Raw genomic sequence first — 19843 nt, 5'->3', positions numbered from 1 at the left:
ACTCTGGCAGATTTTCTTGAAGTAGTAGCCATTGCCTTTAGTTTGGCATTTGATTAATATCATTTTTTGTAAGGTCTCTGTTGAGAAGTATTCCAGTTTGATCTTGTTGAATTATCTAACAGATGCAAATCTAATTCCCTGTCCAAATTTTATTGTAACCTCAGAAAGCATTATTTCTTTGAGGTTCTTGTTTGTATAATTTTTCTCAGCTTGCTTTGTGCAAGATGCAAGGCCACTTAAAATGTTCACATGTTTTTCATTCTTTTGTAAACATGAAGTTTAAAACAGATCACAGAAGTATCTAATATCCATGCCTGTGTGCTCGTATTCTCCTGTAACACATAGTTTTCCAATTGAAGAAACAGATATATAGACCTATTCATGTGCTTCATGGTAGATGGTATGATGAGAGTAATTAAATAGCGTAATAGCAAACTAATATAAATAGCTTTCAGTTTTGTTTTTCATTTTAAAATATATTCATTATTAACTATTTCTGTTTATGCATCTATTCTGTCTGAAACATCGAACTGGCTGGTTTTTAACCATAGCGTCTGCTGAAGTGGAGATGTCCTTTTATATCAGAATGCAATGGAAGCTTTCAACACGAACTTCAACAGTTACAATAGCAAGCCACTGAAACATATGACTGGTTCTAGATAAGAGTAGTTGAGTGTGTTTGTACAATGATAAATAATGTGTAATGTCTTATCTAAAATTTTTTGAAAACATCAATCAGTTCATAATTGAGAAAATTTAAGTATCAGAAGATTTCATTGGGAAGAAAAAGAAAAATGGATCTAATCTAAAAGCAATAAAAATTATTGAGAAATGAACCAGTAGACTGAAAATTCATTTGTTGATGATTCTGATTTTCTACTACCCATAATTGATTAGCAGAAAAATGCTATATTCTACAGTGAAATGTCCAGAACCTTTCAATATCATTTTCAGTTGTTTCCATGTAGAACTGTCTCAACTATGTGACTGTCTCAAAGTTTCTGTTAATTTACAAGTGACAAGATAGCTGGTTAGTACTTAACCTTTGTCACCTCTTCTCCTCACAATGGATCAGTGCCCTTCAGTCCATAGTCTGAATGACCTGCTCCTCATTCCCCACCCTCACAAACCTATTCTTTGTTTCTTTCTGGGGCAGGAACTGGAATTTATCCTTCTGAACATCAGTATTATCTAGACATTTTTAAAAACATTCTACAGTTCTCTCATGTGACTTTTTCTTTTTTTTCACAAATATTTCTGAATCATTGTATTACATCTACTTTATCTAGCTGTTAAAAAGTATTTCTTTTCCAGCGCATTTATCGAGGACATGCTGCGAGAAAGTATGTGAAACAACTGAAAACAGGTAACAAAGTCATTCTTGTCTTATATTCCCTCAGGTCTTAAAATATACAAATATTTCTGGTTCCAGTAACTACAATATAACAGATAACATATTTCATTTTCAGATGTTGCCACAGATAATATTTTAAACAAACACAATATAACAAGGGAGCAAGCCAGTGTAGCTTGTGTATTAATACAGGTTGGTCAAACAGTTTCACTGCCAAAAGCTACTTCAAGAGCTGAGTAAAATTTTTGTGTCACTCAACATTTCCTTTGTATTTATTCATTTGATTTTCTTGCAGAAAATATTCCGTGGTTATTCTGCCCGAAAAGCATACAAGGAGATGCTTCAAGGTATAGTTTGAGCAACATATATGGATTTTGTTTTACATTTATGGTGATTAAGAAGAGAAGTTAATCTTTAATGATGAGTTAGTGGTACCACATGCTGAGTTTAAAATATGCAGAGCTGCTTTATGCATTTCTGTTGGGTCATGATTTACCATAAGATTATTGGGGCCATGCTGTTTTCTGTATAGGAAACAGAGGCAAATAAATTGCTGGAATGCTTGAATTTGTTGATTCTGTGGGGATAACTATGAGTAATTTTAACTTTACTTTTTTGTCTATTGCTCCTGTTTATAGTGACATGTGATCATAGAATATAAAAACATAAGATCATAGAATACAATATTACTTCTCCAGAACATTATTTAATGGTAAAATCTATTGTATCCAAACACATAACAATAGAGTAACAAACTGAAAATATGACAATAATAATAATAAAAATGATAAATATTTATCATACAAGTTTATCCTACACTACACATCTTGATAACGGGCTAGAAATAGGGAAAATGACTGTTACAGCATATCAGTAGGAACCATTCTGGTGTTCATCCAGATTGGTTTGGGAAAACACAAGGAAATGTAGGGTTTAAAATCTCATTGACAGTTACATCAGGTTAACAATTTTAAATACTTTCTTGATTCTTAATTTAATTGAATTGTGGTTATAATATACTCAAGTAATTATTTATATTAATCCATGAAAAGAGTTTTCCTAATTTTCCAATCATTTCACTGATCTGCAAATGCCACAAAAGAATTAAGTGGACTTGAAGTTTCCTGTAGGAAGTAGAATGAGTAGGGTTGAAAATCTTTGATTTATCAATATTAGCCTTCAACTCTTATGTATACTTATTGAAAATATATGTTGCACTGCTGCACACTTTGTTGAATTGTACATAAGGGATGATTTGCCTTTTAAATTTGGTTTATTTTTTAATTTCTTGTTATATGATCACCCCTAATGTTTTCGATTTCAGACTTCTAACACAATGGTATACATGTAATTCTCATCACCTCTTAGTGACATATCCCCACTTAAGACTAAATCAACAATTTAGTGTGCAAAAAAACTCTCAAATATCAGAATTACTCATTTGCATCTTTTACACACACCCCCATTTCCACACTGAGCAAACCACTGTACACATATATTAATTTCATGTAAATGTGCATATACTTGAGTTTATGAGTCGAACAAATATTGCTTTCATACAACACCCTAGCAAAATATTAACAAATTCTGACTCACACTAAAAAATTCTAACATTAACTCCCATGTTAAATTAACTTCTATCTTCACTCTTACTAAAAACTCCAAAAAATATTACAATGGTTTTCTGCGCCCTCAGGTATTCCATGGAAGTTACAGTATGGTGGGATACATTTACCTCTGATATTCCTTTGAGAGGATCATCTTATATGATACAATTTAGAAATTTCAATATATGTTGATTACATAAACAGAACTTGGAACGTTACTCCCTAACAAATCAACATCCCTTGTCTTGCATGACATAAATGGATGCTGTTGTTCCTTTTAAATGGGTTCATGTTGTCAACAGCAAGCCTCACAATTGAGTAGAGGTACTGCATTTCCAGATAAGAGTCTCCGCCTTGTTAAATAAATGTGTTCATTTTATTTGGAAATTAACAACTAGGGTGGCACTAATAATTTAATTTTCATCTAAATATACTCTTTGCACTAGAAATAACTAGACTCAAAGTTTTACAATCCATGTAATCTAAAATAGAAGTGTGCAAAGCAAACAAACTTTATCAGAAGTGCTGACTGTGAGTAATATTCTAATGAAACCCACATCGATTTTTTGAAATTATATTAAATTTTTGTATGAAAATTCGAATTTTTGTTGCAACAGCCTTTTTAAATATTTCTGATAGTGATAGAAGAAGATAGGTTGGATGTTAGTTTCCCATACATTCTTTTGTGCCTTTTTTGAATATTGGTTTAGCTAGTGCATACTGCACGGTACCGGGAAAACATCCTTCTGCAAAGGATTGATTAACTATTGTGGGCAGTGGCTGCACAATTATTTTATATACTGCTTTTAACACTTTTGTTGGTATTCATCCCACATGCTCATGTTTTACTTTTTAGTGGTAGTATTGCATTTTTCCACATCTTTTGCAGTACTTTTGCTGAATGTACTGAAAATTTTGCCTTCAAATTCCTAAATGTCAAAGAAATTTACCTTAGCTATGTATTTTTCCACATTAATGTCTTTTTTTTAGGTTTAAAAAAAAATTGATAGTTGTGAAATTTGAGCAAGATTTACAACACATTTGCCCTCTATCAAGATAAATTTTGGAAATATCATGGCCCTTAGGAGTAGTGCCTCTTTCAGCTTTGATCACTGGCTATAATGCCTTTAACTTGTATTCACTACCCAAAATTAAGCTATTATTTGGCTCTTGAAATTTTCATGCTGTAAAGAGTATTCTATGAAGTTTCAGGTTTTCAGCCAGGTAATGTCAACTTCCTGCCATGATATTTCAGCTAACAACCATTCAACCTACAGGTGAGTGTTTTGCAGTGGAGGCTGCTAGTTCATGTTGCTACCTTTATGCCAAAAATAGGTGTGAAGACACAAGTGCAAAGACAGCCACTACATGAGCAACCTCTGTCAAGTTATGCGCACTCTTTGAATAGAGCACGAGCATCCATCTATGGCACCTGCATAATGTGATAATACATCCACACTCTCTGTTGGAATGCACACTTATGAGTTAAAATTCAGGTGTAAAAATTAATAATATTAAATGTCACTAGATTGGTCATAGGTCATAAAATTTTTCTTTCCGAAGAAATTAAAGATATCGCTGGTTCCCACAACTTATCCAGTTGAAAGCTGCCATCATGATTAATAACATCTTGTGCTAAACACATTTCCACCAATGCCTTAATAACTGAATCCCAGAAGGATCTTGGCGAGACCAAGATCTGTGTGGCAGAGTAATCTATGAAATGTCCTGTGGAGATACACTGCTTGGCTGTGGGTGAGTTACTGGGCTGCTAAAGGCGAGTGTGGTGATCATGTTCAATGTATCTTTCACACACGGTGCACATCGCCTGACCAATGTAGGCTTTGCCACACTGACATGGTTTTCTGTAGATTCCAGCCTTCTACAATCCCAGATGCCCTTTGCTGAACTGAGAAGAGCACAGGTCTTTGTAGGTGGAAGAAAGATTACTGTGATGTGATATTTTCTTAAGATTCTCCCTAATTGTGATGAAATTTTGCCTACATATTGGAGGAATCCCTGGGCTTAAAGTGTCCTTCTCCTTTTGCTCTTATGGGTGGTCACTTTCTCCTTCCTTAAATCTGTGCTGATCTGATGTGGAGAATATCCATTACCTTTTAACGTTGATTGGAGGTGTTCCAGCTCCTTTGCAAGGCTGTCTCCATCAGACACACTATGTGCCTGGGCACCAACATTTGCAGGATGCCCATAGTTTGTGACAGATGGTGAGAGCTAGAGACCTGCAAATACAGGTATGTGGGCTTACGGTTAATGGTATGTCCCAACGATCCATCCACTTTCTGTCTGACCAAGACGTCCAGAAATGGCAGACAGCCGCTCGTCTCTGCTTCCATCATAAATTTGATATTCTTGTGGATAGGATTCAGATGCTGCAAAAAGTGTGGCAATTAAGATTTTAAGAAGTTGCAAATTGTTTAAGATCCCACACCTTTGTTCCACGACGGTTATATGGTCTTCCAAAAATACATAAATGGGATCTTCCATTACATCCTGTTGGGAGCAGTATCGAAACTCCAACGTGTGACTTAGGTAGACATCTTGGGTCTTTACTGAGACATTCTGTTATGGTGGTGGTAAGTTCCTATGGGACCAAACTGCTGAGGTCATTGGTCTCTAGGCTTACACACTACTTCATCTAACTTAAAGTAACTTATGCTAAGGACAACACACACACCCATGGCCGAGGGAGGACTCGAACCTCCAATGGGGGGCACTGCATGAACCGTGGCAAGGCACCTCAGACCACACGGCTATCCCAAGCGGCTGATACATTCTGCAGTGAAATGTTCACATCATACTCACATCTCTGGTGGCTTTATTAGAAGACTGAAGGCACTTCAATTCAATGAGTTGGACTTATTAGTAAGCTTCAATGTTGTCTCACTCTTCACTAGGGTACCTCTCAAGGATTCTTTGTCACTTATCAGCAGTAAGTTCAAAGCTGATATATCAGTGCTATTTCATTATGCCCTTTCCTCACCCTACTTTTTATGCAACAGTGAATATTTTGAGAAAATTGATGGTGTTTCCATGGATAGACCCCTCTCCCCTCTGGTAGCAAACTTTTTTTATGGAAGACTTTGAGGCGAGGGCATTGGTTCAGCAGAACTTTTAGCTTTCTGTTGATCTGTGGAATTATTCTTTTGTAGAGTGGTTCTGTGGTAAAGAAGAACTGTTAAGTTTTTCTTTCAGCAGCTGAGTTCTATACATGTGAATATCAAATTTATGATGGATATAGAGAAGGGGGGCTGCCTGCCATTTCAAGATGTCTTGGTCAGATGGAAAATGGATGAATCATTGTGGCATTCCATCTACCATAAACCCACACATACAGGCTTGTATTTGCAGGTGTCTAGCTGCCACCATCCATCATAGACTGTTGGTACACTTCGAATGTTGGTGCACTGAGTACATGTTGTGTCTGATGGAAACAGACTTGCAAAGAAGTGGGAACACCTGCCGTCAGTGTTCAAAGTTAATGGATATTGTCCACATCAGATCAGCACAGCTTTAAGGAAGAAGGAAGAAGAAAGTGATCACCCATAAGAGCAAGAGAAGGAGCAGTTTAAATCGAGGGTGTTTCTCCCGTATGTTGGCAATATTTAATAAAACTTAGAAAAAATCTTACAAAACATCACGTCAAAGTAAATTTTCACCCATGTACAAAGACTTGTGCTCTTCTCAGTTCAGCAAAGGTCAATCTGGGATTGCGGAATGTTGGAATCTACAGAGTACCTTCTCATTGTGGCAAAGTCTACATTAGTCAGACAATGTGCAAAGTATATGAAAGATGCATTGAAAATGATTGCCACACTCACCTTTCACAGTCCAGTAGGTCAGCCATAGCCGAGCATTGTACCTCCACAGGATATCCCACGGATCTCCCGACTCAGCAGCATTAGTGGCAGAACAACTGAGAGAAAATCTGGAATACAATTCACATAAATTTCCTAAGCATGTTATAGTCTTAGGTGGAGATTTAAATTTACCAGATATAGACTGGGACACTCAGATGTTTAGGACGGGTGGTAGGGGCAGAGCATCAAGTGACATTATACTGAGTGCACTATCCGAAAATTACCTCCAGCAATTAAACAGAGAACTGACTCATGGAGATAATATCTTGGACCTACTGATAACAAACAGACCTGAACTATTTGACTCTGTAAGCACAGAACAGGGAATCAGATATCATAAGGCCGTTGCAGCATCCCTGAATATAGAAGTAAATGGGAATATAAAAAAAAGGAGGAAGGTTTGTCTGTTTAGCAAGAGTAATAGAAGGCAGATTTCAGACTACCTAACAGATCAAAATGAAAATTTCTGTTCTGACACTGACAATGTTGAGTGTTTATGGAAAAAGTTCAAGACAATCGTAAAATGCGTTTTAGACAGGTACGTGCCGAGTAAAACTGTGAGGGACGGGAAAAACCCACCGTGGTACAACAACAAAGTTAGCGAACTACTGCGAAAGCAAAGAGAGCTTCACTCTAAGTTTAAACGCAGCCAAAACCTCTCAGACAAACAGAAGCTAAACGATGTCAAAGTTAGTGTAAGGAGGGCTATGCGTGAAGCGTTCAGTGAATTCGAAAGTAAAATTATATGTACTGACTTGACAGAAAATCCTAGGAAGTTCTGGTCTTACGTCAAATCAGTAAGTGGCTCGAAACAGCATATCCAGCCACTCCGGGATGATAATGGCTTTAAAACAGAGGATGACACACGTAAAGCTGAAATACTAAACACCTTTTTCCAAAGCTGTTTCACAGAGGAAGACCGCACTGCAGTTCCTTCTCTAAATCCTCGCACAAATGAAAAAATGGCTGACATCGAAATAAGTGTCCAAGGAACAGAAAAGCAACTGAAATCACTCAACAGAGAAAAGTCCACTGGACCTGATGGGATACCAATTCGATTCTACACAGAGTAAGTGAAAGAACTTGCCCCCCTTCTAACAGCCATGTACCGCAAGTCTCTAGAGGAACGGAAGGTTCCAAATGATTGGAAAAGAGCACAGGTAGTCCCAGTCTTTAAGAAAAGTCACTGAGCAGATGCGCAAAACTGTAGACGTATATCTCTGACGTCAGTCTGTTGTAGAATTTTAAAACACGTTTTTTGCTCGCGTATCATGTCGTTTCTGGAAACCCAGAATCTACTCTGTAGGAATCAACATGGATTCCAGAAACAGCAATCGTGTGAGACCCAACTCAGTTTATTTGTTCATGAGACCCAGAAAATATTAGATAGAGGCTCCCAGGTAGATGCCATTTTCCTTGACTTCAGGAAGGCATTCGATACAGTTCCGCACTGTCGCCTGATAAACAAAGTAAGAGCCTACAGAATATCAGACCAGCTGTGTGGCTGGATTGAAGAGTTTTTAGCAAACAGAACACAGCATGTTGTTCTCAATGGAGAGACGTCTACAGATGTTAAAGTAACCTCTGGCGTGCCACAGGGGAGTGTTACGGGACCATTGCTTTTCACAATATATATAAATGACATAGTAGATAGTATCGGAAATTCCATGCGGCTTTTCGCGGGTGATGCTGTAGTATATAGAGAAGTTGCAGCATTAGAAAATTGCAGCGAAATGCAGAAAGATCTGTAGCAGATAGGCACTTGGTGCAGCGAGTGGCAACTGACCCTTAACATAGACAAATGTAATGTATTGCGAATACATAGAAAGAAGGATCCTTTATTGTATGATTATATGATAGCAGAACAGACACTGGTAGCAGTTACTTCTGTAAAATATGTGGGAGTGTGCATGCGGAACGATTTGAAGTGGAATGATCATATAAAAGTACTTGTTGGTAATGCGGGTACCAGGTTGAGATTCATTGGGAGAGTCTTTAGAAAATGTAGTCCATCAACAAAGAAGGTGGCTTACAAAACACTCGTTCGACCTATACTTGAGTATTGCTCATCAGTGTGGGATCCGTACCAGGTCGGGTTGACGGAGGAGATAGAGAAGATCCAAAGAAGAGCAGCGCATTTCATCCCAGGGCTATTTGGTAAGCGTGATAGCGTTACGGAGATGTTTAGCTAACTCAAGCAGCAGACTCTGCAAGAGAGGCGCTCTGCATGGCGGTGTAGCTTGCTGTCCAGGTTTCAAGAGGGTGCATTTCTGGATGAGGTATCGAATATATTGCTTCCCCCTACTTATACCTCCAGAGGAGATCACGAATGTAAAATTAGAGAGATTCGAGCACGCACGGAAGCTTTCCGGCAGTCGTTCTTCCCGCGAACCATACGCGACTGGAACAGGAGAGGGAGGTAATGACAGTGGCACGTAAAGTGCCCTCCGCCACACACCGTTGGGTGGCTTGCAGAGTATAAATGTAGATGTAGATGTAGATTACTCTTCCATGGAAATATTGGCCTCAATGAGATCCTTCTGGGATTTAATTATTAAGGACTTAAAAGTAAGAAACTTCCTGGCAGATTAAAACTGTGTGCCCGACCGAGACTCGAACTCGGGACCTTTGCCTTTCGCGGGCAGGTGCTCTACCATCTGAGCTGCCGAAGCACGACTCACGCCCGGTACTCACAGCTTTACTTCTGCCAGTATCTCGTCTCCTACTTTTCAAACTTTACAGAAGCTCTCCTGCGAACCTTGCAGAACTAGCACTCCTGAAAGAAAGGATATAGTGGAGACATGGCTTAGCCACAGCCTGGGGGATGTTTCCAGAATGAGATTTTCACTCTGCAGCGGAGTGTGCGCTGATGTGAAACTTCCTGGCAGATTAAAACTGTGTGCCCGACCGAGACTCGAACTCGGGACCTTTGCCTTTCGCGGGCAGGTGCTCTACCATCTGAGCTACCGAAGCACGACTCACGCCCGGTACTCACAGCTTTACTTCTGCCAGTATCTCGTCTCCTACCTTCCAAACTTTGCAGAAGCTCTCCTGCGAACCTTGCAGAACTAGCACTCCTGGAAACATCCCCCAGGCTGTGACTAAGCCATGTCTCCACTCTATCCTTTCTTTCAGGAGTGCTAGTTCTGCAAGGGTCGCAGGAGAGCTTCTGTAAAGTTTGGAAGGTAGGAGACGAGATACTGGCAGAAGTAAAGCTGTGAGTACCGGGCGTGAGTCGTGCTTCGGTAGCTCAGATGGTAGAGCACCTGCCCGCGAAAGGCAAAGGTCCCGAGTTCGAGTCTCGGTCGGGCACACAGTTTTAATCTGCCAGGAAGTTTCATATCAGCGCACACTCCACTGCAGAGTGAAAATCTCATTCAGGACTTAAAAGTACATTTAGTACAAGATCTTATTAATCATGATGGCGGCTTTAGCTGGATAAGGTTTGGGACCTGGTGATTTCTTTAATTTCTTCAGAAAGAAAAATTTTATGAGCAGTGACACATTTTTGACATTTAACTTTGAAATATGAATTTTAACTCTGTGAATGCGCATTCTGACAGAGACCAAACACGTAGTCTCACTTTATGCACACACCATAGATGTAGCAGTATTCGAACAGAGGGCATAGCTTGACAAAGGTCACTCAAGTAGTGGCTGCCTCTGGCCATGCATCTTCTCATGTATTTTTTGTATAAAGGTAGTGACGTGAACTAGCAACCTCCAATGCAAAACACTGACCAGAAGATGGCTGAAGGATTGTCAGCAGAAATATTATGGAGTAACTCACTATTTGCCAGTTCTTTTGCTGCATTTACAACTTTCTTACATACTTTTTTTGTAATTTTAGATAACAAAGTCAGGACTTTTGCTGTGTTTTACTTCCCTATGTAGCTGTAATTATCTTGCACAAGATGTTTTTATGTATTTAGCTATTCATTTTACTTCATTTCCTACTTTTCTATGGTGTACAGAAAGACGGACAGGTTCATTACAATAGGGCAGGAAGTTTTGCAAGCATTCCAGAAACAATTTCAGAACATGGAACACTTTGGTCTGTAGTCTACTTTGCCTTACTTGATCTATGATCGAATAAGTTGGTATTTGCTGTGCTTACCTGTCATTTGGTGTAGGTTTACTTAAGCAAGTTTTTTGCTTATGGTAACTCCATAAACAGGGCACAGTGATCAGAAAGTCCTAAATCAAAAAGACCTATTATAAGCAAAATTGGTTAACATATAGAATGTTCAATAAGTAACTATGCAGTTCATAACGTGCCATATTAAAGTCATGGAAGTTATAAGAGATGCTGGTAGTGATCCCCTTAAACTTGAAGACACAATTGCACATGTTGGTGTGTGTTCTTGAAGACATTGTGGAGAAGATCGGGAGTGATGTTTTGAATGTGATGTGTCAGTGCAGCTTGGAGTTCTTGTATGGTGTGCAGATTGCCTTCATAGGCCTTTCCCTTCAACATACGTCATAGAACGTAATCCAGTGGAGCCAAGTTTGGTGAATGCAGAGGCCAGAACCCTTGAGAGATGACGCTGTCACCGAAGATGTTCTTTAAAAAGTTCATCGCCTTGTGGACAGTATGTGCAGTTGCCCCCTCCTGTTGGAACTAGGCATTCCCTATTTCACCCTCATTCAGTTCACCTAGGAAGGGCTCCAGAATGCAGGTGCAGTACCATTCTGCATTTATGATGTCGTGAAAGATTGGCCCAATGTTGTGTATATGAGTCACGGCGCACCAAACAGCAACCTTTTGATCATGCAGTGGGGACACCTTCAATTCATCGAATTCTCCATAGTCCACACATGACTATTCTGGCTATTTTCATACCCGGAGAGGTGAAACCATGCTTCATCTGTGAAAAATGTTGTGTTAAGAATCCCCTCACCATTGTCCTGCAGGAAGGACAGAAACCAGTTGCAAAAGTACACACGCGCTGGGCAATCTGTGTTTCTCAGTTCATGCATGACCAACATTTTGTACAGATACATGGACAGTGACATCCAGAGAATCTTGTGAACAGAACCCAAGGACACATGTGACTGCTGAGCTAGTCGTCTAACCGATTTCTTTGGAGTTTGCAGCATCATGTCTTGCACCTCCGCCTACTTCTCTTCGGACATGGATGTGGATGGCCTACCTGATTTTGGAGCATTATGAATGCTTCTGGTCTTTCAAAAGTTGGTGATGAGGCTCCATGTAGCGTTGTGGTTAGGCATCTTCACTCCTGGGAACTTTGCTGAGGTAAACTTGTCCCCATTGCAGATCACATGCTCCACAAGAAACACTCTTTATTCGATTGTCAGCATGATGACTTGAATCACTATGATGTCACCCAAGATGTTGGCCTTCAATCAAACTGGATCTGTGAACAAATACAAATACCTTCTCAAATGTGGTTAAAATATGGTTCAAGTATGTTAAACAATGGAAAATGTTGTATTAATATTGACAGTCATATCAGTTGTTACTTACGATTATCACAACAAGAAAGAAGGAGAGAGGAACAATGGGAATAACAATTGGTGGGGAATGATTGAGGAGAGCGGATAGTTTCAAGTACTTTGAAAGCCCGACACAGGAAGATGGAAAAAATGACAGAGAAATAAACGAGCGAGTGAGGGGAGGGGGGGGGGGGGAGCAGTTCAAAAGAGTGTCAGAAGGCTGACATGGAGCGAGGATGTACCCCAAATCAGTAAAAAGGTTATATAAGGTTATATACCAGTCATACTATGTCCCAATCCTGACATATGCATCAGAAACCGGGGTTATGAAAGGAAGAGAGAAAAGCAAAGTACGGGCTAGTGAGATGAAATTCTTGAGAAACAATATTGGAGTGACAAACATAGACAGGTTAATAGATGAGAGGATCAGAGAGTTAATGAAGGTGGAACCATTACAGGAGGAGGTAGAGAAATCAAGGCTGAGATGGTATGGACACGTTAAGAAAATGGAGGAGAAGAGGATACACAAGATGAAACTGGAAGGAAAGAGACCAAGAAGAAGACCAAGAGACAGATGGCTGAAAGGGGTAGAGGAATGTGTCCAGAAGAAAGGAGAAGACTGGACTAAGGTGAAGACGGAGCAATGGTGGCAAGACAGAAGACAATGGAGAGGTCGAAGTTCCATAGAAACCCGGCCAGACGCTGGAAACTGTCCAAGATGATGATAATCAGTCGTTACTTAGCACACTGCAACATGGCACTGCATAGTTACTTTCTGAACACTGAGTATTATCTATACATGTCATTGGCTGTTCATTTACTCAAGTAAATTGAAATCTTATTTTTGAATCATATCTATGAATTATGTCAAGCTGTTTGCTTCACTAATTAAATTATGATGAAATAATCAGCTATTATGATGTTTTTCTTGGTTTCTTTAAGTTTCTGCAATAGGCTCTGGAATTTCAATAAAATATTTTTGTTCTTTCTGCACCAAGCAGTCTATACACATATAAAATTACATTTTGCCATAACTCTACAAAGATGTTTCAAATACACATTCTTCATCAGGAGAAACAGAATTGTATCTGGCTTTGTATTCCATTAACCTTTCCATGAGTATATAGGCTCCTCCTCATGTTACATTATTCCTACAAAAATCTACTGGCAACATGGATATTTCCAAGGTTATTTAAGATTTTGATATTGTCCTTTGTTAAGCCAAGATTCATTCAAACTAACAACTTTGATATTTGCTCTTAATGAAACAATGAACAATAGGTCATTAAGAGCACAGCAGCCATGCCTTTCTTTATTGAAATTGTTGTTGTCATGCCATTGATTGTTGCAGGGAAAGGAGAGTAATAAATTAAAGCCTCGATTTATTCACCAAGAAACATATCATTTATCATGGATAACGTGTGAAAGGTAAAATTTTTCTGTTTATTTTATATTCATTCAATAATATTTTGTGACTGAATCCATGTACAGTTATTTGTACCTTATTGCAACAACCATAGACACTGTAAGCATTACAATAGCTACATCTAGAATGATTCCACGCAATTTTGTATATTACGAACCACTGATCTGCATGCACTATTTTCTTTATTCTTCATGTAACTTCCTTTGATATCATGGAGACCTACAACTTTTGTTTTCATCATATAAATAAGTTCTATTTCTCCTAAACTCCCAGTTACACACAACACCATATTGTTAATCATCAGTGTTACCATAAACAGATACCTTACCCTTGTAAGTATTAAGTATGTGTTAACTTCTTATCGACAGAAACCATTTTAATCAGCTGCTCACATCTAAAGGCAGTTCAGAGTGGTATAGCAATTTCAAACATGCCCTGTGCACAGCAAAATGATCATAGTACATCAGGAAAGAGGGAAAGACGAAAGGATGTGGGTTTTAAGAGAGAGGGTAAGGAGTCATTTCAATCCCGGGAGCGGAAAGACTTACCTCAGGGGAAAAAAAGGACAGGTATACACTCGCACACACACACACACACACATATCCATCTGCACATACACAGACACAAGCAGACATTTGTAAAGGCAAAGAGTTTGGGCAGAGATGTCAGACGAGGCGGAAGTACAGACGCAAAGATGTTGTTGAATGACAGGTGAGGTATGAGCAGTGGCAACTTGAAATTAGCGGAGGTTGAGGCCTGGTGGGTAACGAGAAGAGAGGATATACTAAAGGGCAAGGTCCCATCTCTGGAATTCTGACAGGTTGGTGTTAGTGGGAAGTATCCAGATAACCCAGACAGTGTAACACTGTGCCAAGATGTGCTGGCCATGCACCAAGGCACGTTTAGCCACAGGGTGATCCTTATTACCAACAAACAATGTCTGCCTGTGTCCATTCATGCAAATGGACAGTTTGTTGCTGGTCATTCCCACATAGAAAGCTTCACGGTGTAGGCAGGTCAGTTGGTAAATCACGTGGGTGCTTTCACACGTGGCTCTGCCTTTGATCATGTACACCTTCCGGGTTACAGGACTGGAGTAGGTGGTGGTGGGAGGGTGCATGGGACAGGTTTTACAGCGGGGGCAGTTACAAGGGTAGGAGCCAGAGGGTAGGGAAGGTGGTTTGGGGATTTCATAGTGATGAACCAAGAGGTTACGAAGGGTAGGTGGACGGCGGAAAGACACTCCTGGTGGAGTGGGGAGGATTTCATGAAGGACGGATCTCATTTCAGGGCTGGATTTGAGGAAGTTGTATCCCTGCTGGAGAGCCACATTTAGAGTCTGATCCAGTCACGGAAAGTATCCTGTCACAAGTGGGGCACTTTTGGGGTTCTTCTGTGGGAGGTTCTGGGTTTGAGGGGATGAGGAAGTGGTTCTGGTAATTTGCTTCTGTATCAGGTCGGGAGGGTAGTTGCGGGATGCGAAAGTTGTTTTCAGGTTGTTGGTGTAATGGTTCAGGGATTCCGGACTGGAGCAGATTCGTTTGCCATGAAGACGTAGGCTGTAGGGAAGGGACCGTTTGATGTGGAATATGTGGTAGCTGTCATAATTGAGGTACTGTTGCTTGTTGGTGAGTTTGATGTGGACGGACGTATGAAGCTGGCCATTGGACAGATGCAGGTCAACATCAAAGAAAGTGGCATGGGATTTGGAGTAGGACTAGGTGAATCTGATGGAACCAAAGGAGTTGAGGTTGGAGAGGAAATTCTGGAGTTCTTCTTCACTGAGAGTCCAGATCATGAAGATGTCATCAATAAATCTGTACCAAACTTTGGGTTGGCAGGCCTGGGTAACTAAGAAGGCTTCCTCTAAGTGACCCATAAATAGGTTGGCGTACGAGGGGACCATCCTGGTAGCCATGGCTGTTTCCTTTAATTGTTGGTATGTCTGGCCTTCCTAAGTGAAGAAGTTGTGAGTCAGGATGAAGCTGGCTAGGGTAATGAGGAAAGAGGTTTTAGGTAGGGTGGCAGGTGATCGGCGTGAAAGCTCCATCGGAGTGAGGCCCTGGACGTGAGGAATATTTGTGTATAAGGAAGTGGCATCAATGGTTACACGGATGGTTTCCGGGGGTAACAGATTGGGTAAGGATTCCAGGCGTTCGAGAAAGTGGTTGGTGTCTTTGTTGAAGGATGGGAGACTGCATGTAATGGGTTGAAGGTGTTGATCTACATAGGCAGAGATACGTTCTGTGGGGGCTTGGTAACCAGCTACAATGGGGCGGCTGAGGTGATTGGGTTTGTGAATTTTAGGAAGAAGGTAGAAGGTAGGGGTGCGGGGTGTCAGTGGGGTCAGGAGGTTGATGGAGTCAGGTGAAAGGTTTTGTAGGGGGCCTAAGGTTCTGAGGATTCCTTGAAGCTCCTCCTGGACATGAGGAATGGGATTACCTTGGCAAACTTTGTATGTAGTGTTGTCTGAAAGTTGACGCAGTCCCTCAGCCACATACTCCCGATGATCAAGTACCATGGTCGTGGAACCCTTGTCCACCGGAAGAATGATGATGGATCGGTCAGCCTTCAGATCACGGATAGCCTGGGCTCCAGCAGTGGTGATGTTGGGAGTAGGATTAAGGTTTTTTAAGAAGGATTGAGAGGCAAGGGTGGAAGTGAGAAATTCCTGGAAGGTTTGGAGAGGGTGATTTTGAGGAAGAGGAGGTGGGTCCCGCTGTGATGGAGGACGGAACTGTTCCAGGCAGGGTTCAATTTGGACAGTGTCTTGCGGAGTTGGATCATTAGGAGGAGGATTAGGATCATTTTTCTTTGTGGCAAAGTGATATTTCCAGCAGAGAGTATGAGTGTAGGACAGTAAATCTTTGACGAGGGCTGTTTGGTTGAATCTGGGAGTAGGGCTGAAGGAGAAGCCTTTGGTAAGGACAGTGGTTTCGGATTGGGAGAGAGGTTTGGAGGAAAGGTTAACTACTGAATTAGGGTGTTGTGGTTCCAGATTGTATTGATTAGAATTTTGAGGTTTTGGGGGGAATGGAGCTGGAAGTGGGAGATTGAGTAGATGGGAGAGACTGGGTCTGTGTACAATGAGATGAGGTTGAGGTTTGCTGGAAAGGTTGTGAAGGGTGAGTGAGTTGCCTTTCCGGAGGTGGGAAACCAGAGATTGGATGGTTTTTTAAGGTGGGGGGTGGCATGCTGTTCTAATTTGCGGTTGGCCTGTAGGAGGATGATCTGAACAGCCGGTGTGGATGTGGGAGAGGAAAGATTGAGGACTTTTATTAAGGATAGGAGTTCATTGGCTGAGTTGATGTGTAGGTGAAGGATTAGGTGGGTGAGGGCAATGGATTGTTCAGTTTTGAACTGGTATAGGGACTGATGGAAAGAAGGGTTACAGCCAGAGATGGGAACTTTAAGTGCGAGGCCTTTGGGGGTAATGCCAAATGTCAGACAAGCCTGAGTAAATAAAACATGGGAGTGTAATCTGTCTAGGGCAAAGGCATGTTTGTGGAGGGAATGTAAATAAAACTTAATGGGGTCGCCTAGGTCTTCGTGGCAAACGAATCTGCTCCAGTCCAGAATCCCTGAACCATTACACCAACAACCTGAAAACAGCTTTTGCATCCCGCAACTACCCTCCCGACCTGGTACAGAAGCAAATAACCAGAGCCACTTCCTCATCTCCTCAAACCCAGAACCTCCCACAGAAGAACCCCAAAAGTGCCCCACTTGTGACAGGATACTTTCCGGGACTGGATCAGACTCTGAATGTGGCTCTCCAGCAGGGATACAACTTCCTCAAATCCTGCCCTAACATGAGACCCATCCTTCATGAAATCCTCCCCACTCCACCAAGAGTGTCTTTCCACCGTCCACCTAACCTTCGTAACCTCTTAGTTCATCCCTATGAAATCCCCAAACCACCTTCCCTACCCTCTGGCTCCTACCCTTGTAACCGCCCCCGGTGTAAAACCTGTCCCATGCACCCTCCCACCACCACCTACTCCAGTCCTGTAACCCGGAAGGTGTACACGATCAAAGGCAGAGCCACGTGTGAAAGCACCCACGTGATTTACCAACTGACCTGCCTACACTGTGAAGCTTTCTATGTGGGAATGACCAGCAACAAACTGTCCATTCGCATGAATGGACACAGGCAGACAGTGTTTGTTGGCAATGAGGATCATCCTGTGGCTAAACGTGCCTTGGTGCACGGCCAGCACATCTTGGCATAGTGTTACACCGTCCGGGTTATCTGGATACTTCCCACTAACACCAACCTGTCAGAATTCCGGATATGGGAACTTGCCCTTTAGTATATCCTCTCTTCTCGTTACCCACCAGGCCTCAACCTCTGCTAATTTCAAGTTGCCGCCGCTCATACCTCACCTGTCATTCAACAACACCTTTGCGTCTGTACTTCCGCCTCGACTGACATCTCTGCCCAAACTCTTTGCCTTTACTAATGTCTGCTTGTGTCTGTGTATGTGCGGATGGATATGTGTGTGTGTGCGAGTGTATACCTGTCCTTTTTCCCCCTGAGGTAAGTCTTTCCACTCCCGGGATTGGAATGACTCCTTACTCTCTCCCTTAAAACCCACATCCTTTCGTCTTTCCCTCTCCTTCCCTCTTTCCTGATGAGGCAACAGTTTGTTGCGAAATGTTGAATTTTGTGCGTATGTTTGTGTTTGTTTGTGTGTCTATCAACATGTCAGCACTTTCGTTCGGTAAGTCACATCATCTGTGTTTTTGGATATATTTTTCCCACGTGGAATGTTTCCCTCTATTTTATATATATATATTCATTATTTTGTGTGTGAATTTTGTACCAATATGAGCAAAGCGTTAGCAATGAATGCTGGTAGTTGACATTGAAAGTTTTATTATGTATGTAGGATACATAGCATAAACTGAGGTGACCTGTTCTGCTATAGTGACCACTTGTATTTATATATAACGTCAAAGTTTCTAAAAATGAAAAAGTTCGTTAATAACAAGATTTTAGAATTTTTCAAAAATTTTGAACATGAGATGACAAATGAGACCAATAATCAATAAAACCTGTAAGCTCCCCACTAGTAACTAACTACTATGTTCTGGTGGACCATGCATACTCTGAAGCAATATAAATCCCATCCTGCTCCTTTGTGCCTCCCTTGCCTGAGTATCATTTCTTTTTAATTCCTCAGAGCTCTCATTTCGTTCAAACCCTTCTCTTTTTTCCACAGAGAGGAAGATATATATCTGTCAATCTGATATCATGTTGTAATCACTTAAAAATTCAGTTTTAAGGAAAATATATGTTACTTAGCATTTCTACAGCATGTATTCTGTGTTTACAGAAATCATATAATTTTATAACAGGAAGAACACTGAAGTCAGTACTTACTGAGGTCAAATTGAAAAGTGATTCCTAGTGAGGCATGTACTTTGTGATGGGATAAAATTTTAAATCTCTTCTGAATCACTGTTAACAAATTTATGACCAACAAAAGATATGCTTGTGAATAAAGGATTTTGGCATTAGACTATTGTTTTGTTATTTGTGAATGCCCTCCATGTACAGTCTGCACATGAAGCTGGAATGGATATGCTTCACCTCTTTTGTATTAACAAATTACAATGTCAAATGGAAGAAGCAAAACATTAAAGTTATTTTACATGTTATATAGATTAGGATGTAGAAGGTATTTGAAGCACTGCAGCTACCTTCATTATCTACTTCTTTTGCAATAATTTTCAAAAGGTGGCACAAACAGATAACATTCCAATAAAAATGTAGTTGAGTGGCTTAGACAGTAGTAAACAGTGACTAAGTCATTACTTGCCCCCATAGCACCAACTGTGGCAGTTGAAGTAAATGTTAGCAGATTAGGACTTCTCTTAACAGACCATGAAAGATAAGGTGCACATGTACCACAAGGGACAGTTACTCAAACATATAGAAATAAGAACCAGTTGAAAAACAAAAGTGAACCAAAGGTAATAGACACATTACTTGCAGACCATGTGGCATTGGTTTTGTTGACAGACAGGGCAGACCATTAAAAGCCCAAAGAATCAGTCTCCCCAATGTCACATTTAACATTATGAACGATGCAGTTTGACATTGAGAAAATAGTAT

At 40.6% G+C, this 19843-nt stretch overlaps 1 protein-coding gene across 1 annotated transcript in view; it reads left to right on the top strand.

Moving 5' to 3' along the window:
- LOC124716910 overlaps window positions 1-13690 on the top strand; it is a 113565-nt gene extending 99875 nt beyond the window's left edge. Inside the window, exons 7-10 of the mRNA XM_047243481.1 lie at window positions 1315-1366; window positions 1470-1546; window positions 1650-1701; window positions 13648-13690. Of these exons, the coding sequence (XP_047099437.1) occupies window positions 1315-1366; window positions 1470-1546; window positions 1650-1701; window positions 13648-13661 (195 nt within the window). The 3' untranslated portion in view covers window positions 13662-13690. The remainder of the gene's footprint in view (window positions 1-1314; window positions 1367-1469; window positions 1547-1649; window positions 1702-13647) is intronic.
- The last annotated feature ends 6153 nt before the right edge of the window (window positions 13691-19843 follow it).

The sequence above is a fragment of the Schistocerca piceifrons genome, chromosome 1 (genome assembly GCF_021461385.2).
Source record: "Schistocerca piceifrons isolate TAMUIC-IGC-003096 chromosome 1, iqSchPice1.1, whole genome shotgun sequence".
Classification (NCBI taxonomy): Eukaryota; Metazoa; Arthropoda; class Insecta; order Orthoptera; family Acrididae; genus Schistocerca; species Schistocerca piceifrons.
Note: the sequence above shows the minus strand (reverse complement) of the source record. Positions and strands in the feature narration are given on the sequence as shown.